Source organism: Dipodomys ordii, unplaced genomic scaffold (genome assembly GCF_000151885.1).
Source record: "Dipodomys ordii isolate 6190 unplaced genomic scaffold, Dord_2.0 Scaffold42, whole genome shotgun sequence".
Classification (NCBI taxonomy): domain Eukaryota; kingdom Metazoa; phylum Chordata; class Mammalia; order Rodentia; family Heteromyidae; genus Dipodomys; species Dipodomys ordii.
Window position 1 is genome coordinate 463,697 of NW_012267258.1, and position 14,945 is coordinate 478,641.

General features: G+C 51.5%; 1 protein-coding gene across 1 annotated transcript in view; it reads right to left on the reverse strand.

The window, feature by feature from the left end:
- Positions 1-14,785: 14,785 nt before the first annotated feature.
- Grasp (GRP1 (general receptor for phosphoinositides 1)-associated scaffold protein) overlaps positions 14,786-14,945 on the reverse strand; it is an 8,366-nt gene continuing 8,206 nt past the window's right edge. Inside the window, exon 9 of the mRNA XM_013018681.1 lies at positions 14,786-14,944. Within this exon, the coding sequence (XP_012874135.1) occupies positions 14,799-14,944 (146 nt within the window). The 3' untranslated portion in view covers positions 14,786-14,798. The remainder of the gene's footprint in view (position 14,945) is intronic.

The following is a 14,945-nucleotide window of genomic DNA, read 5'->3' on the forward strand; positions in this document are numbered from 1 at the left end:
AAATCAATCGTCAGGGCTGAGAATACACCTTAGTGGTAGAGTGCTTGCCTAGCATGCATGAAGCCCTGGGTTTGATTCCTCAGTACCACATAAACAGAAAAAGCTGCAAATGGTTCTGTGGCTCAAGTGGTAGAGTGCTAGCTTTGAGCAAAAAGAAGATCAGGGAGAGTGCCCAGGAGCTGAGTTCAAGTCACAGGACTGCCAAAAAAATAAAAATAAATAAATAAAAATAATCCATCATCATAGTCAGAAAAAGAAAATGAAAGCCAGGCACTGATGGCTCACAGCTGTAATCCTAGCAACTCAGGAGACTGAAATCTGAGGATTGCAGTTTGAAGCCAACCCCTGGCAGAAAAGTCTGTGAGACTCTTATCTCCAATTAGCCACCAAAAAGCAGGCGGTAGAGCTGTTCAAGTGGCAGAGCATCAGCCTTGGGCAAAAATGCCCAGAGACAGTGTCCAGGCCTTGAGTTCAAGCCCCATTACAAAGGCACAGAACTGCTCTGCAGTTGCTTTCCAAAGAGGACAAAAGGATCAGTTTAGAGAGCTGAAATGATCTCTTGTCTTCCATAGCTTTCCACCCTGCTGGAATCCTCCCCTCCAACAGTTTTGTTTTGGTATTTTTTTGTTTCTGTTTCCCTTGGTCTTGAGGCTTGAACTCAAGGCCTAGACATAGTCCCTGAGCTGTTTTGCTCAAGGCTAGTGCTCTATCACTTTGAACCACAGCCCCACTTCCAGTTTTCTGGTGGTTAATTGGAGACAAGAGTCTCACAGACTCCTGCCCAGGCTGGCTTCAAATGACGATCCCCAGATCTCAGCCTCATGAATAGCTAGCATTATAGGTGTGAACCACTAGCTCATGATTCCTGCAACAGTTTTATGAATTTCTGCCCCATACATACCATCATGTTGTGAAGGGAGACAAAGTGTAAACCAGTGGTAGAACATAGGTTTAGCAAGGCCCTTGATCCCTTACAATAAAGGGGAGGGGATGGCAAAGAATTTAAAATGGGAAGGAAGAAAGGACCAGAGGGAAGGGAATAAGAGATCCTCCTTAAATCCTAGAACTTAGGACTTGCTGGGATAGAAAGAGGTAGAAGTTGGTGATCATCACCTCTGGAGGTGATAGCCAGCAGGGGCTACCCTGGAGGCCTTTGGGAGGGGGGGCGGCCTGGCCTGCTACAGGGCAGCCTAGATTAGCTGTCCCTGTTGCCAAGAAACACTGCTTTTCCTGCTCTTACCAGAGGGGCCAGCTCTGGTTACCAGTGTTAACTCCCAAAGGACAGTGCCTGGAGAGTGGTGCAGACAGCAGCAGGAAGGCGCCGCAGAAGGCCAAGTCCTTCATCTCCAGCAGTGAGTGGTTTCTCTGTGGCCTGTGTCCCCAATGTCTTGCCCTGCATTCAGAACCCTAAGACCCACAGGCAAGGGAGGCAAGGATAGTGTGGAGAAGCTGGGCATGGACAGAGCCTTTGGGGAGTGCTGCTAAGGGGAAGGGGTCCTGCCCTCTGCTAAACACAGAAGGGGAGCAGAACGTGTGTGTGTATGTGTGTGTGTGTGTGTGTGTGTGTGTGTGTGTGTGTGTGTGTGTGTATGTTTCCATCCAGCAGTACATGGGGACTGGTGTGGCCAGGAAGATAGGAAATTAGGGTAACCTACTCACTTAACATTTCTCTTTTAGAAACTGTCCCACTGGGGCTGGGAAGATGGCTCAGTGGTAGAGGGCTTGTCTTGCATGCATGAGGCCCTGGGTTCAATTCCTCAGCACCACATAAGCAAAAAGAAAAAAAGCCGGAAGTGGTGCTGTGGCTCAAGGGGTAGAGCACTAGCCTTGAGCTGAAGAGCTGAGGGACAGTGCCCAGGCCCAGAGTTCAGGCCCCATGACCGGACCCCCCCCAAAAAAAAAGAAAAGAAAAGAAACCGTCCCACACTTACTGGGCACTGGTGGCTCATGCCTGTAATCCTAGCTACTTAGGAAGCTGAGATCTAAGGTTCACAAATCAAACTCAGCCTGGGCAGGGAAGACTGTGAAACTCTTATCTCCAATAAACCACCCAAAATAGTGGAAATAGAGCTGGGGCCCAAGTGGCAGAGTGCTAGACTTGAGCACAAAAGCTCAGGATAGTATCCAGGTCCCGAGTTTAAGCCCCAGCACTGGCGCAAAAAGAAAGAAAGAAAAGAAAAGAAAAAAGGAAACATCCCATACTTGTCCAGCTGTAGGCTACTTGTCCCAGGGTCATGGACTGTATAGGCCCCAGCTCACTGATCATCATCCACTGAAGAGGAATTGTGAGGACGAATTGGACCATTTCACTAATTATTCAATGGCTAGGTCATTGAAAGCCTTACATTCTTTTCCTTTTCCTTGTGCTTGCTAGGCAGGTGTTGTCCCATAATCAGAACTCTGAACAAACACCTACCATTCTCTCCTCTCCACCAGTCTGCACCCCAGGTGGTCTGCAAAAGTCTAACTAAGGGGTTCTCAGGAGTACGGAGTCGGTGCCTAGTAGGGCTTAGGACAGTTCTGTGGGGGCCTCTTTGGGTCGGGTCCCATAAGCGCAGCCTCCAAGAGGGCTGAGACAAGGGAGGCAAGGTGACAGGAGCCAGTTTCTCAGGCTCTGTTTCCCTTCTCCATGTGGGAGGTGGCTGCAGAGGATGCAGGGGAACAGAGCTCCAAGTGCTGAGGTGCTGGATGCAAAGATCATAAAACACTTGTTCCATGCAAGGACTTGGCCACCAGCCTCCAAGGAAGCAGCTGGTGGGCACAGGGCAACTGTGAGCTGCCTTAGCCGCCCAGGCTTGTGCGCAGGACCATGCCTCTGGCACTCACACCATAAATGTCCACATGGGGCTACTTTGGAGCAGCCCCCACCAGCATGGCACCCTCCCGGAGAGGGCTGGGTAACTCGATCTGCAGCTGGCCCTCAGCTTACTTTGGGAGCACAGGGTGGTCAGCTGATGCTCTTGAGGACCATTCATCATGCTCCCAGCCCAGTCCTGCTCAGCCTCAGCTATTTCCAGTCCTAAGCAAGGAGGAGCTTAAGTAACAGACTGGGAGCCAGGGGCTAGGGTTAGGGGTGCCTATAGCAGGGATGAGGATGCTTCCACCCCACCCCTCCACTGTCAGGACAGTCCTTCAGAGGTGTGAGGGAAGCCCACGGCCCTGGATGGAATCACCATGGACAGCCATACAGCCTATAGCAGGCTTACTGTCTCCTAGCCTAGAAGAGGGCTCTGGTCTCCCTTGCATGAGTCGGACCTCCAATGAAAAGTCTCCTTCCACACCTCAGCCCTGCCCCACCTCTGTCCCTACCAATCAGAAGCTAAGGTACGGTGTGTGCCACTGCTGGGTATCTGGTGCCCATTTCCCTAGACCCTTCCCTGCTGTGGCAGGCCTGGGAAAGAATAGCTTAATAGATAAGCAAGCTGCTCAAATATACTCACAGCTCACACTGTGGCTTTGTGTGTGAGTTTCAGCCAGTACGAGGGCTTTGAATCCAGGGCCTGGGTGCTATCCCTTAACTGTTACACTCCAAGCTGGCACTTTACCACAGCTCTACTCGCTTCTGGAGCCACAGCTCCACTTGTGGCTTTTATGGTAATTAATTGGAGATAAGAGTCTCACAGGCTTTGAACTATGGGCCTCAGATCTCAGTTTCTGAGTTGCTAGAACTGCAGATGTGAATCACCAGTACCCAGCCACAGGGTAGCTTTCAATGGGCTTTGGAAGTTTGCTGAGCCTCAGTTTCTGCTCTAGAAATGAGGAAAATCTCCTATGCAGTCTGTTTGTGACTTAAACATACCTTCCAGCCAGACCTAGTAGCCCACTTCTGTCATCTAAACTCACAGGAGGCTGAGACAGGAGGATCATGAGTTCAAAGCCAGCCTGGGCTACATAGCAAGACCTGTCTCAAAACACAGAAACAAGAATGGAGCATTCTAAGAGGGAAATAGTTTGGGTCTGAATACCATCCCTGTCTGGGGTGTCACTATGCCACACAAGCACTTTAGTCTTGCATGCCTCAGTTTCCTCATGTGTTCAACAAAGACAGTGACACTGCTTCCCACCCTGTGTCTTGTGAGGACTGAAGAGTCTGTATGCATAGAGCACTTAAACAGCTCCCGGCCCGAGGTCAGCACCCCATAAGTGTTGGCTATAATTAGACAATGTTTGCAGATCACTTTTCTCAGTCCTGGCTTCTAATAAGCTCTTGGTGAAAGGTACTTGTTATTTTTAACTTCCTTCTCCCTCCCTACCCTAATCCTTTCCATAAACCCACCTCACGTGGGCACTGATAGCTCCAGCCTGTAATCCTAGCTACTCAGGAGGCAAAGATCTGAGAATTGCAGTTCAAAGCCAGCACAGGCAGGAAAGGCCGAGAGATTCTCATCTCCAATTAACCACCAGAAAACTAGAAGTGGCACTGTGGCTCAAAGTTATAGAAAACTAGCCTTAAGCAAGAAGCACCCAGGCCCTGAGTTCAAGCCCCATGACCAAAAAACAAGCAAACAATACCACAACCACCTCACTTAACCTTGCAATTCTGTTTAAGTGCCCTGATCTCTCCACTTTGGTTACCGGTTCAATAAGGGTGTGTATATATTTGTTCAGCATTTACATTCACAAAACCTATCATGTGTATTTCTGTCTGAACCTCAGAGTAAACCCATGAGTGAGCAATGCACTTGTGTCATGGCTCTCTTTTTGCAGCGCCAGGGATAGGGTGTGATCAGTCTAGAAGCATCAGCAGCTGAAGGGTGTGTCCAAGCCATCAGGCAGGGTATTCTGACCTCGGGCACCAGTGCCTGCCTGGTGATGCAGCCAGGGCACGCCAGCTGCAGGCTGCCAGGGAAGATTAGTGCGGGGTGGGGGCAGGGGCAGCTTCCGGTCCAGCCCTGGGAGACCTCAGCATATGGTTTAATAACTGTCTCCTGTCCAGGCATCAGTATCAACAAACCCCAAAGTACTATGTGTGGGTGCCCTCTGCTGTATAGAAGTAGCATTGCTGGCTCATAGAAGGGAGCTTGGTTTACTTTTCATATTTACACAAAACTCTATAGAGGGTTTGCTATAGACTAGACCCATATCTAGGGACCACAGAGGTTAAAATAAAAATCTCAGCTGGGCATCGGTGGCTTACACCTGGAATCCTAGCTACTCAGGAGGTTGAGATATGAGGATCACAGTTCAAAGCCAGCCCATGCAGGAAAGGCCATAAAACTCTTATCTCCAATAAAACCACCAGAAATCCAGAAGTGGCGCTCTGGAATTGACAGAGTGCTAGCCTTGAGCTGAAGAGCTGAGGGACAGCAGCCAGGCCCAGAGTTCAAGCCCCATGATCACCACCACCACCAACAACAAAAATCTCCAAAAGTCCCAGTGCCTTCTGAGCCAGAACTACAGATGGAAGCATATATGAGAGAATGCCCTATAACCAGGCCCGTGTGGTCAGGGCAGTGCTGGAAAACAAGCAATGTCAAAGAGGCTGCAACCTCCAACTCCTTCCTGCACACACGGGCTCCAGGGATCTCACAGCTGGATAACAATCCTGCTCAGATCAACAACATGAGCTGGTCTGTACCTCATAGTGCTTAGGATCTCACTCAGCCCATGAAATGGGTATCCCTGAATGACCACCACTGTGCAGCTGAGCAAGGCAGAGGGCATGTGGTCTGCTCAAAGATGCAAATATAGCTGGGCGCTAGAAAGTGGCTACTCAGAGTGGCTACTACTTGGAAGTTGAGATCTGGAAGATTATGAGTTAAGGCTAGCCTGGTTAAAAAAGAAGAAGAAGAAGAATCCAAGACTCCATCTCCAAAATAACTAGCAAAAAAGCAAGGCTAGAGACATGGTTCAAGAGCAAAGTTCTGAATTCAACACCCCAGTACTACCAAAAAAAAATGATACAAATAGAAAGCCAGCATGTAAGAACTTGAACCCAAGTTTGCCAGATTCCAAGATCCAGGCTTTTAACCCCAAGTTATACACATGAAGAGAAAAAGAAAATGGGTAAAAAAAAGCATTTAGTACAACTCATTACCCTTATATTAAAATAGAATTCACATTGGGTGCTGGTAGCTCTTCCTGGTAACCCTAGCTACTCAAGAGGCTGAGATCTGAGAATTGCAGTTCAAAGCCAGCCTAGGCATGAAACTCTTATCTCAAATTAACTACCAAAAAAGTGGAAGTGGTACTATGGCTCAAAGTGGTCAAACACTAGCCTTGAGCAAAAGATCTCAGGGACAGTGCCAAGGCTCTAAGTTCAAGTCCCACAGCTGACAAAAAAAAAGGAACAAATAACTATCCTTATATTAAAATAGAAATGTTCATCTGGGTGCTGGTGGCCCACATAGATGATTCTAGCTATTCAGGAGGCTGAGATCTGAGAAATGCAGTTTGAAGCCAGATCAAGCAGGAAAGTCTGCCAGACTCTTCTCTACAAATAATCATTAAAAAGTCAAAAGTGGAGCTGTGGCTCCAGTGGCAGAGCACCAGCCTTGAGAGGAAAAAGCTAAGGGTGAGTATGAGGCCTTGAGTTCAAGCCTGTACAGGCATAAAACAATGAAGGGGGAGGGAGGGAGAGAGAGGGAGCAAGGGGAAGGGAGGGGGAGAGGGAGGGACGGAGAGATTCTTATGTATAGAAAATAGACTGAGGTCAAAACATCTGTAATGGTCCCTTGGGATCAAGTATGCCTCGCCTTTCACTGTCGTCCAGCAGGGAGAAAACTGATCCAGGAGTATGAATACTCCAAGGCAAGAGTGAATGTACTTAACAGTTTTAACCATATCTCCAGACACCACTTTTTGGTCTGTAAGATCTCCATTGTTAGGGCTGGGAAGGTGGCTCAGTGGTAGAGCGCTTGCCTTGCATGCATGAGGCCCTGGGTTCGATTCCTCAGCACCACATAAGCAGAAAAAGCCGGAAGTGGTGCTGTGGCTCAAGTGGTAGAGCGCTATCCTTGAGCTGAAGAGCTGAGGGACAGCGCCCAGGCCCAGAGTTTAGGCCCCACGACCAACCAAAAGAAAAAAAAACCAAAAACACAAAAAACTCCATTATTGTGCCTCTGGATTGTTGTGTCTATAGCCATTACCCTCCCTCAGACAGCCTTAGCCTCACTGGGATCAGGTCCCACATCCACGGATTTAGAGTCCTTCGAGTATCCTGTCAAGGAAAGAAGAGAAAGACTGAGAGCGGGGCTCAAGGAAGGGTTTTGAGGCCAGGGGCGCTGGTTACAAGGCGGAGCAATCCCCCAGTTGGCCAGCAGAGGGCAACACCTCCCCGCCGCTCCGCGGGCCGGCCGAGGCCACGCCCCCTCCGGGCCCCCGGGTGGGTGGGAAGCCTGGCGGAGCGGGCTGGGGGCTTGCAGGTGCTGCGCTGCGGAGGGAGCTGTGGCTGGGGTCCCCGGTATGAAGGGGGGATGCAGGCGAGAGCGCCGGGAGCAGGAGGAGCGGCCTGGGAGTCCGAGTGGGCGGAGGAGGGGTCCACCGCGTTCCCGGGACTTCCTGGGGCGGCGGGGCGGTTACTCCCTCCTGGTGGGTGGGGGGAGGGACTGCACCTGCTTCCCACCCTACTCCCCGCGGAGCACCGCGCAGTCCCCCGGCCCATCGCGGCCCTCGGCCCCTCGAGGGACGGTGCGGGGGGGCGGTGCCCAACGCACCCCACTAGCGTGGCGCCCCCACCGCATTTGCACCTCTCCGCAGCGCGGAGGCGGCTGGGGGGGGGGCTGCCTCCCGCCCCTTCCTTCCCCCCCCCGCCGTGGCACCGGTGCGGACAGGCCCCGCCCGGCTGTGGACCTCAGCCCCCTGCTCCCCCTCCACCCACTTCTGAGCACCGAGCACCCCGACAGCCGCTAGTCCTAGAAACTAGGCTGGGTCCCGCCTCCCTGATGTGTCACCAAGTCCCTGCCTCCGAAGAGCTCCCTGAGCGGGGAAGGGGGCTGCCTGGTGGGAGTTTGCACTGGAAAGGAGGGGGGCGCAGATCTGCTCCCTGAGAAAATACATCTGCTGGGGGGGGGGCACTAGTTCTGTCAGTATTTTGAGTCCTGAGGTGTTGGTGAGAGAAGGTCCTAGAATCATCATCAGCCCACAGCCACACAAAATAAGTCTTGTGGTCATGGTTTTTTTTCTCTCTCTCTCTCTCTCTTTCTTCCCCCTCTCCCTCCTTCTCCCCCCTCTGCAGCTCTCCCCCTCCCCCTCCACTGGCCTTGTACCTAGGCCATTCGAATGCTAGGCACTTGAGCTCACCCCCCCCCCCAGACCTTTTGTTTTGTATTATTTTGTTTTCCAAATAGAGTCTTCCTTTGTAGCCCTGGCTGGCCCCACTCCAGATCCTCCTTCCAGCCTCCACCACCCCTACAGGTACTAGCATGCCTAGCTTTTTTTTTTTCTTTTTAATGGGATCTCATTATATTACTCAAGCTAGCCTCAAACTCTCTGAACTCCAGCAACCCTCTGTCCCTAGTTAGCTGGGACTACAGGCACACTCCATGGCACCCAGTTTTGGAGAGCATTTTAAAAATAGCAATGCCCTAGCCCACCCCCAGAGCTCCTGGATCTCACTCTTAAGGGTACTAGAAAGGCCTAACTACTGTTAAATATTCCCCAGATGATTTGCTGCTGTAGTTTAACTATCAAGTTTGCATTCATTCATCCAGAGAAATCAGAATTCTGGAGGATTCCAGAAGGTTTTCTGTGTACTGAAACTTAGGGGGACTGTCACTGTCGGGGGTTGCTGAGCAGGTGAGAGCAGCTAGGAGGGGCCTGACTGATTCTGGAGGACAGCAGAGGGCAAAGAGATCCACAGCAGCACTTGCATAGTGTTTACCTTTTGTATAAATTTTCATGCTCTCCTGAAAGGCCAACCTCTAGGAAGGAAAGGTTGGCTGAGAGGAGGTCTCCCTCAGCAAAAACAAACAAACAAAAAACAGTGTTTGGCAGTTGAGCAAGAGGCTTCCTACTCCTGCCCACTCCAGCCCACAGAAGTGTAGTTTGTTGAAATCAAACTTGATTGTGTGTGTGTGTGTGTGTGTGAATTGGAGTTAAGAGTCTCATGGACTTTTCTTTCCCAGGCTGGCTTCAAGTCACAATCCTTAGACCTCAGCTACTCAGGAGCTAGGATTACAGGTGTTGAGTCACCAGTGCCCAACTCAATTTTCTGAGATTATAGTTCATTTCTTCGTGAGGACATACCTGACTTCAATCACTGAAGCATCACCTGGGCCAGGCCCAGGGCCAGCTCAGGTCATATATTTTGTTCCCTCCCTTTGGGGAAAGGAAGGCAATGGGAGACCAGACCCAGTGTGGTCAGGACTCAAGAGTGCAGTGTTCTCAGGTCACCAGCAGGGATCAGCACCCCTGTTCTACATTGCAGCTTTTCCTCTCCCTTTCTCTATTGAGAAGCCTTCCTTGGGCCCCTGTCCACATCCTTGTGTTCCTTCCTGTCTCTTCTCTGAGCGAATCATTTCCTCATTAAGATCATTTTGGCCGGGCACTGGTGGCTCATGCCTGTAATCCTAGCTACAGGAGGCTGAGATCTGAGGATCGTGGTTCAAAGCCAGCCTGGGGAAGGAAAGACCATGAGACTCTTATCTATAATAAACCACCAGAAAACCAGAAGTGGCGTTGTAGCTCAAGTGGTAGAGCGCTCGCCTTGAGCTGAAGAGCTCAGGGACAGCGCTCAAGCCCCATGACCGACCAAAAAAAAAAAGAAAGATGATTTTTTCCATTAGTGCAGGCCCAGGTGACCTCCCAGACGAGACAGCCTGACGTCTGTGCTGACCTTGGGAAATCCCACAACCTCCCTCACTTCCCCAGCTTCAAGAATTGTTGTCTGGTGAGCAGAAAGTGCTTCTATTGTCTCATCTCATTCAGCTCAGTCAGGTTCTCTGGTTTGGTGTGGAGGGAAAATGAGGTCATGAGTATTCATGAGGTCATTTCTAGCAGGTTTTCATATATGTGCCAATAAAGCCCTTTTCTAAGCCCAAGCCTCTTCCATGAATCAACTTCTAACAGCCCTCCTCGTTTCCCTGCTTTAATGGGAATGCTCTCACCTCTCTCATACCAGGACAACAATTTGATCTCTCTGGACCTGATCTTCTCCTTTGAGAACTGACACAACTCAGATCCTGCTCTTTCAGGTCCTACCTTTCATAAACCTTCCCTATCCCACTCTGTTTCCACAAGTAAGTCCCACAATAACTCTACAGGCTCAATCTATTCCTTACCATTTCCTTGACCCTGGCTTCATACCCCTTTCTCCGGGAAGCCTTCCTTCTCCCTGCTGCAGGCTATAGAGACCAACCTGAGAGAATCCTAGCTCTTCCAGGGACCAGCTATGTCACCTTAACCTTGTACTCTGTTTCTTCATCTGTGAAGTCGTACTGTGATACACGAGTCAAATATATTGGGAGGCCAGGGGTAAAGGATGTGGAAGAGGTTAGCATAGTATGGTGTCAGGGAGCATAGGGGAGGTGTTCTGGGAGATTGTCCCCTATCTTTTCTTTTTGAGCAGGTGCCCATGAATCCAGCTGCCCCCAAATCCAGTTTGCTGATGACAACCTGCCTTTGTTGCTATGCCCTGGCTGCTTCTCCCACTGCTCTTGGCCTGAGCAAGGAGGCCAACACCAAGGGGCAGGGAGGTGGGAGTCAACCCAGGGTTAGGTAGGGGGGCCTCAAAGCCTTTCCCTACAGTGGAGTCCACGCCCTTCCCTGGAGTTGCTAGGGGCCCCTTCTGGCCTGAGGCTGGGGAAGGGCTCCTAGAGGCTTGGGGAAGCACAGAAGGCTGGTGGGAGGGGAGGAGAGAGGGAGGCAGGGAATACCGACCACTCAAAATCCATCCTAGCTCCTTTCCCCCATCCACCCCCACCCCCTCCACCAAACACGATCCCTGGGTTAATTTTTAGCATCGCAGCTCACACATTAGTCACTCCCTGTCACCCACCTACACGGCAGGAGGCTGCTATGCTGGTGCCGTCATCCATCAGCTGAGAGGTGGGATTTGGCCCCTCTCTGGATCCCCCCTCCATCCCTCACCCCCGTGTACACACAGACACCCAGCCAGGAGCCCTTACCCCCTCTCCCCACCTGGGTGAGGAGTGGAGATACCACTCCCCAGACCAGCCCAAGGCCAGGAGTCTGGGGACAGGCTGTGGGCAGAAGACCAGAATCTACTGGAGAGGAGAAAGCCAGGCTTCCTTGTCTCCCACTGTCTCCCACCCTCCCCCTGACCCAAGGTGCTGAGCGGTGCCCTGCAGCTGGTCACCTGGCAGCCCTGGGCTTTGGGAACAAAGGTGTGAGGGCCCCGCCCCTAGACCCACAGCACCCCCCCATCCCCATCTGTTTGTCCTCACTGCACAGCAGCTGTTCAAACACTGATCTCGGGAAGGCTCCATTTTCTTTACCCAATACCCCTTTTCCAGGCCAAGGAGGATAGGCTAGCCAGGTGCAGGTCCCCCAACTGGAGCCACCACCAGCCCCACAGGGACTTCCCCAAAAGAGCTCACAGATGCCAGGTGCAAATGGAGAAGAGGAGGGGGTATCTCCCCCCACCCCCACAGGTAGGGCAGCTCGGCAGTAGAGGTCCCCCACACCCCCTTCCCCGCCTCCCCAAGCGGGGGTGGCCCAAAGGGAAGAAGGGATATTCCCCCTCAGCAAGGCTTAACTAAGCACCTGCTGTGGGCGGGTTTGGCCCCTTCAGGGCTGAAGCTTTCTTGATGATTCACATGTTGGTTTTTGTGTATTTATTTATTTAATGTTGCCAGTACTGGAGGCTGAAGCCAGGAACTCACCCCATTTAGTTCTCCACCCCAGCGCTGAGCTTTAAACAAGGCTGGGGCTTCCTCCTCCCCTAATGGCAAACAGGAGAAAGTACTGTGAAGAAAACACAAACACGGGCAGGAGGCTTGACATCAAGAATAAGAGGGATGGAAAAAGAGGTCAGATCAGTTCAAGGAACCTCTCTGAGAAGGTGATGTGAAGCTGAGCAGAAGTCAGGCTGGAAGAGTATTCTAGGCAGAGGGAACAACAAGGCAAAGGCCAGAAACAGGAGAGAGCTGGCAGAGAGAAGGAATAGGAACAGAATGATTAAGTATGGCTTGAATATGGGACATGGAAACAGTTTGAGACTCAGGACAAGGCTGAGACCTGAGAAGGCCTTGTGCAGGACAAGGGGCAGTAGGCGGCTGCTGGGCCCTGGGAGTGGGGACATCTTTTGGTACTTTATGCTCAGAGGATGTGTCATGGATGGGCCATGGTAAGAGTTTGAGCCACACTCTTGATTTCAGGGAAGCTATGATAGGTTTTCTGCAGAGGCCTGTGATCTGCATCCTTTTTAAAAAGATGGGCCTGACTGCTGAGTGGAAAACAACAGAGGGGAAAGGGAAAGCAGGGGAGGCACCCAGGAGGCAAATACAGCAGGCAGGGCAGGGCGGCAGCCTGGCTGGGAAGGGGCAGGGAATACTAGAGTAGGACACTTAAACCCCAGGCCCAGCTCTGCTCACTTGCTCCATGGCCCTGCACAGGTCAAGGGCCACCTCAAGGAAGTAAGAATAAAGCAGTGAATGAGACCAAAAAGGGCCCTAAGGCCTACTGTGAGGAGCTACATTTGACTTCCTACTGGGGGAGGGGACACACCCAAACCCATGAAAGTGGAGACAATTTCAGATGGTGATGCATTTGTGGTGGAAGTCAAGTGGGGCTGTGACACATGAGGGCACAATGGGATGTTCATCTGGGTGGCAGAGCCTTACTGGGCACTGAAGGGGTCAACTGTGGGAGAAAGCCAGGTGCCAGCTGTAATCCTAGCTACTCCCATAATGACAATTTGCCTTGTGAAGGTTAAATGAGTATGTGACCTTAAATAAGTATCACTATCCCACAACACTGTGAAATTTATGTAATCAATCTCAATAAAAAGTATTTTTAAAAAATTCCTAGGGGCTGGGAAGGTGGCTCAGTGGTAGAGCGCTTGCCTTGCATGCATGAGGCCTTGGGTTCGATTCCTCAGCACCACATAAGCAAAAAGAAAAAAGCCGAAGTGGCGCTGTGGCTCAAGTGGTAGAGTGCTAGCCTTGAGCTGAAGAGCTGAGGGACAGCGCCCAGGCCCAGAGTTCAGGTCCCACGACCGGACCCAAAAAAAAAAAAAAATCCTAGGTACTTGGGAGGCTGAGATCTGAGGGATCATGGTTCCAAGCCAGCTTGGACAGAAATGTGCATAAGACTCTTAGCTCCAATTAATCAACAAAAAGCCAGAAGTGGAGCTGTGGCACAAGTAGTAGAGGGCCAGGCTTGAGCAAAAAAAAAGGTAAGGAATAGCTCCCAGGCTCTAAGTTCAAGGCTTAGTACCAGCAATACCAACTAACAACAACAACAACAAAAAACTCCACACCTTTGGGAGGAGCCAGTACAAAAAAGAAGGCAGGGCTGGGAAGGTGGCTCAGTGGTAGAGTGCTTGCTTGCATTCGTGAAGCCCTGGATTCAATTCCTCAGCACCATATAAACAGAATAAGCTGCAAGTGGCACTGTGGCTCAACTGGTAGTGCTAGGCTTGAGCAAAAGACGCTAAGGGACAATGTCCAGGCCCTGAGTTCAAGCCCCAGGATTGGCAAAAAGAAAAAAAAAAAGGCAGCAGCAGAATCCTATTCTGAGAGTACTGGGAAAAAATTAGGTGATAGAGGTCTGTCAGGTGGGGTAAATAGTGGCCAAGTCCCAGGCAATCTGGCTTCTGCCCTGGATGAAGCCGAGATACTGGCAAGAGAGAGGAGCCAAGCATTGGTGCAAGAATAGTTAAGGACTCAGACATGGCACCCACTGCGCATTGTGGATACTTGTGGAGGAAAGCTAATGCTAAGGATGCATCTTCAAACAAGAGGGCCAAGTTCTACGAGGGTGTGGGGCCTCCATTCAGGCCTGTTCATGTCCCTTAAAATCTCCCAGAAGATTTCCCTGGCCTCAGGCTGCAAGAAAAGAAAGAAGAGAAAAAAAAGTAAAATATAGTGTGTGTGTGTTTGGAGGGGGTGCACGGTGGAGTCAGACTTGCCCGAGCCCAGTCCTCCCCCACAGGCAGTAACCATGCTGACACAGATGCAAAAAGAAAAACCAAAAAACCTTCAATTTTATACACTTTGTGGTTCAGAAGCAACATAGGCAAAACAGTGGAACGTCTGTGCAGGCCCAGCCCACCTGAACATGTCAGGCCCTGTTCCCCAAGGGGCCACAGAACCCAGGACCCCTGCCTGGCAGGACCCCACTTAGTTACAGGCCCTTAGGAAGGGGCCAAGCCCTTAGAGGTCAAGGTCAGAGGGAGGAAGACCAGCACCTTGTCTCAAGGGGCCTGCTGGAACCGAAGGTGTGTGTGTGTGTGTGTGTGTAGGGGGATGGACCCATCTCCCCAAGGATAAGGGTGGGGAGCAAAGAAAGCTGAGGAGAGGGCTTCATGAGACAGGACTCTCCCACCTGAGGTTGGGGAGATTTTCCTGGACATCCCACAAGGCACTACTGACCCAGACTAAAGGATAGCACACCCATCTTTGGGTCCCAACCCGGAATGCCTATTCTACTCCTGTCCCAGGATCCCACTGTGGTTTAGAGGGGAAGGAAGGGACCTGGTAGAGATAAGCCATGAGCCAAGCAGGCCAAGCCCAGGCTAGCCAAGGACCCTCTCCCGAGGCGCTGGGCTCCTGGGGTCCTCTGTGCCCGACACGACCACCACCACCTTGCCCTCACGTTTTGCACTGGTGATAGGAATGAATAAATAAATAAATACCTCCCCGCCGCCCCCACCCCACCCGCCCCATCCCCGGCCCCTACAGCTGGCTCTCTTCCTCCTCCAGGGAGCGATTGAGTCCCGGGATGAACTTGAGCAGCCGCCGGCGGAAGCTGCGGTACTTGGTCTTGCGCAGGCCGGGCCCGCATAGGGCCTGCTCGCGGGCCTCAGTCCAGAGCGCGCCCGG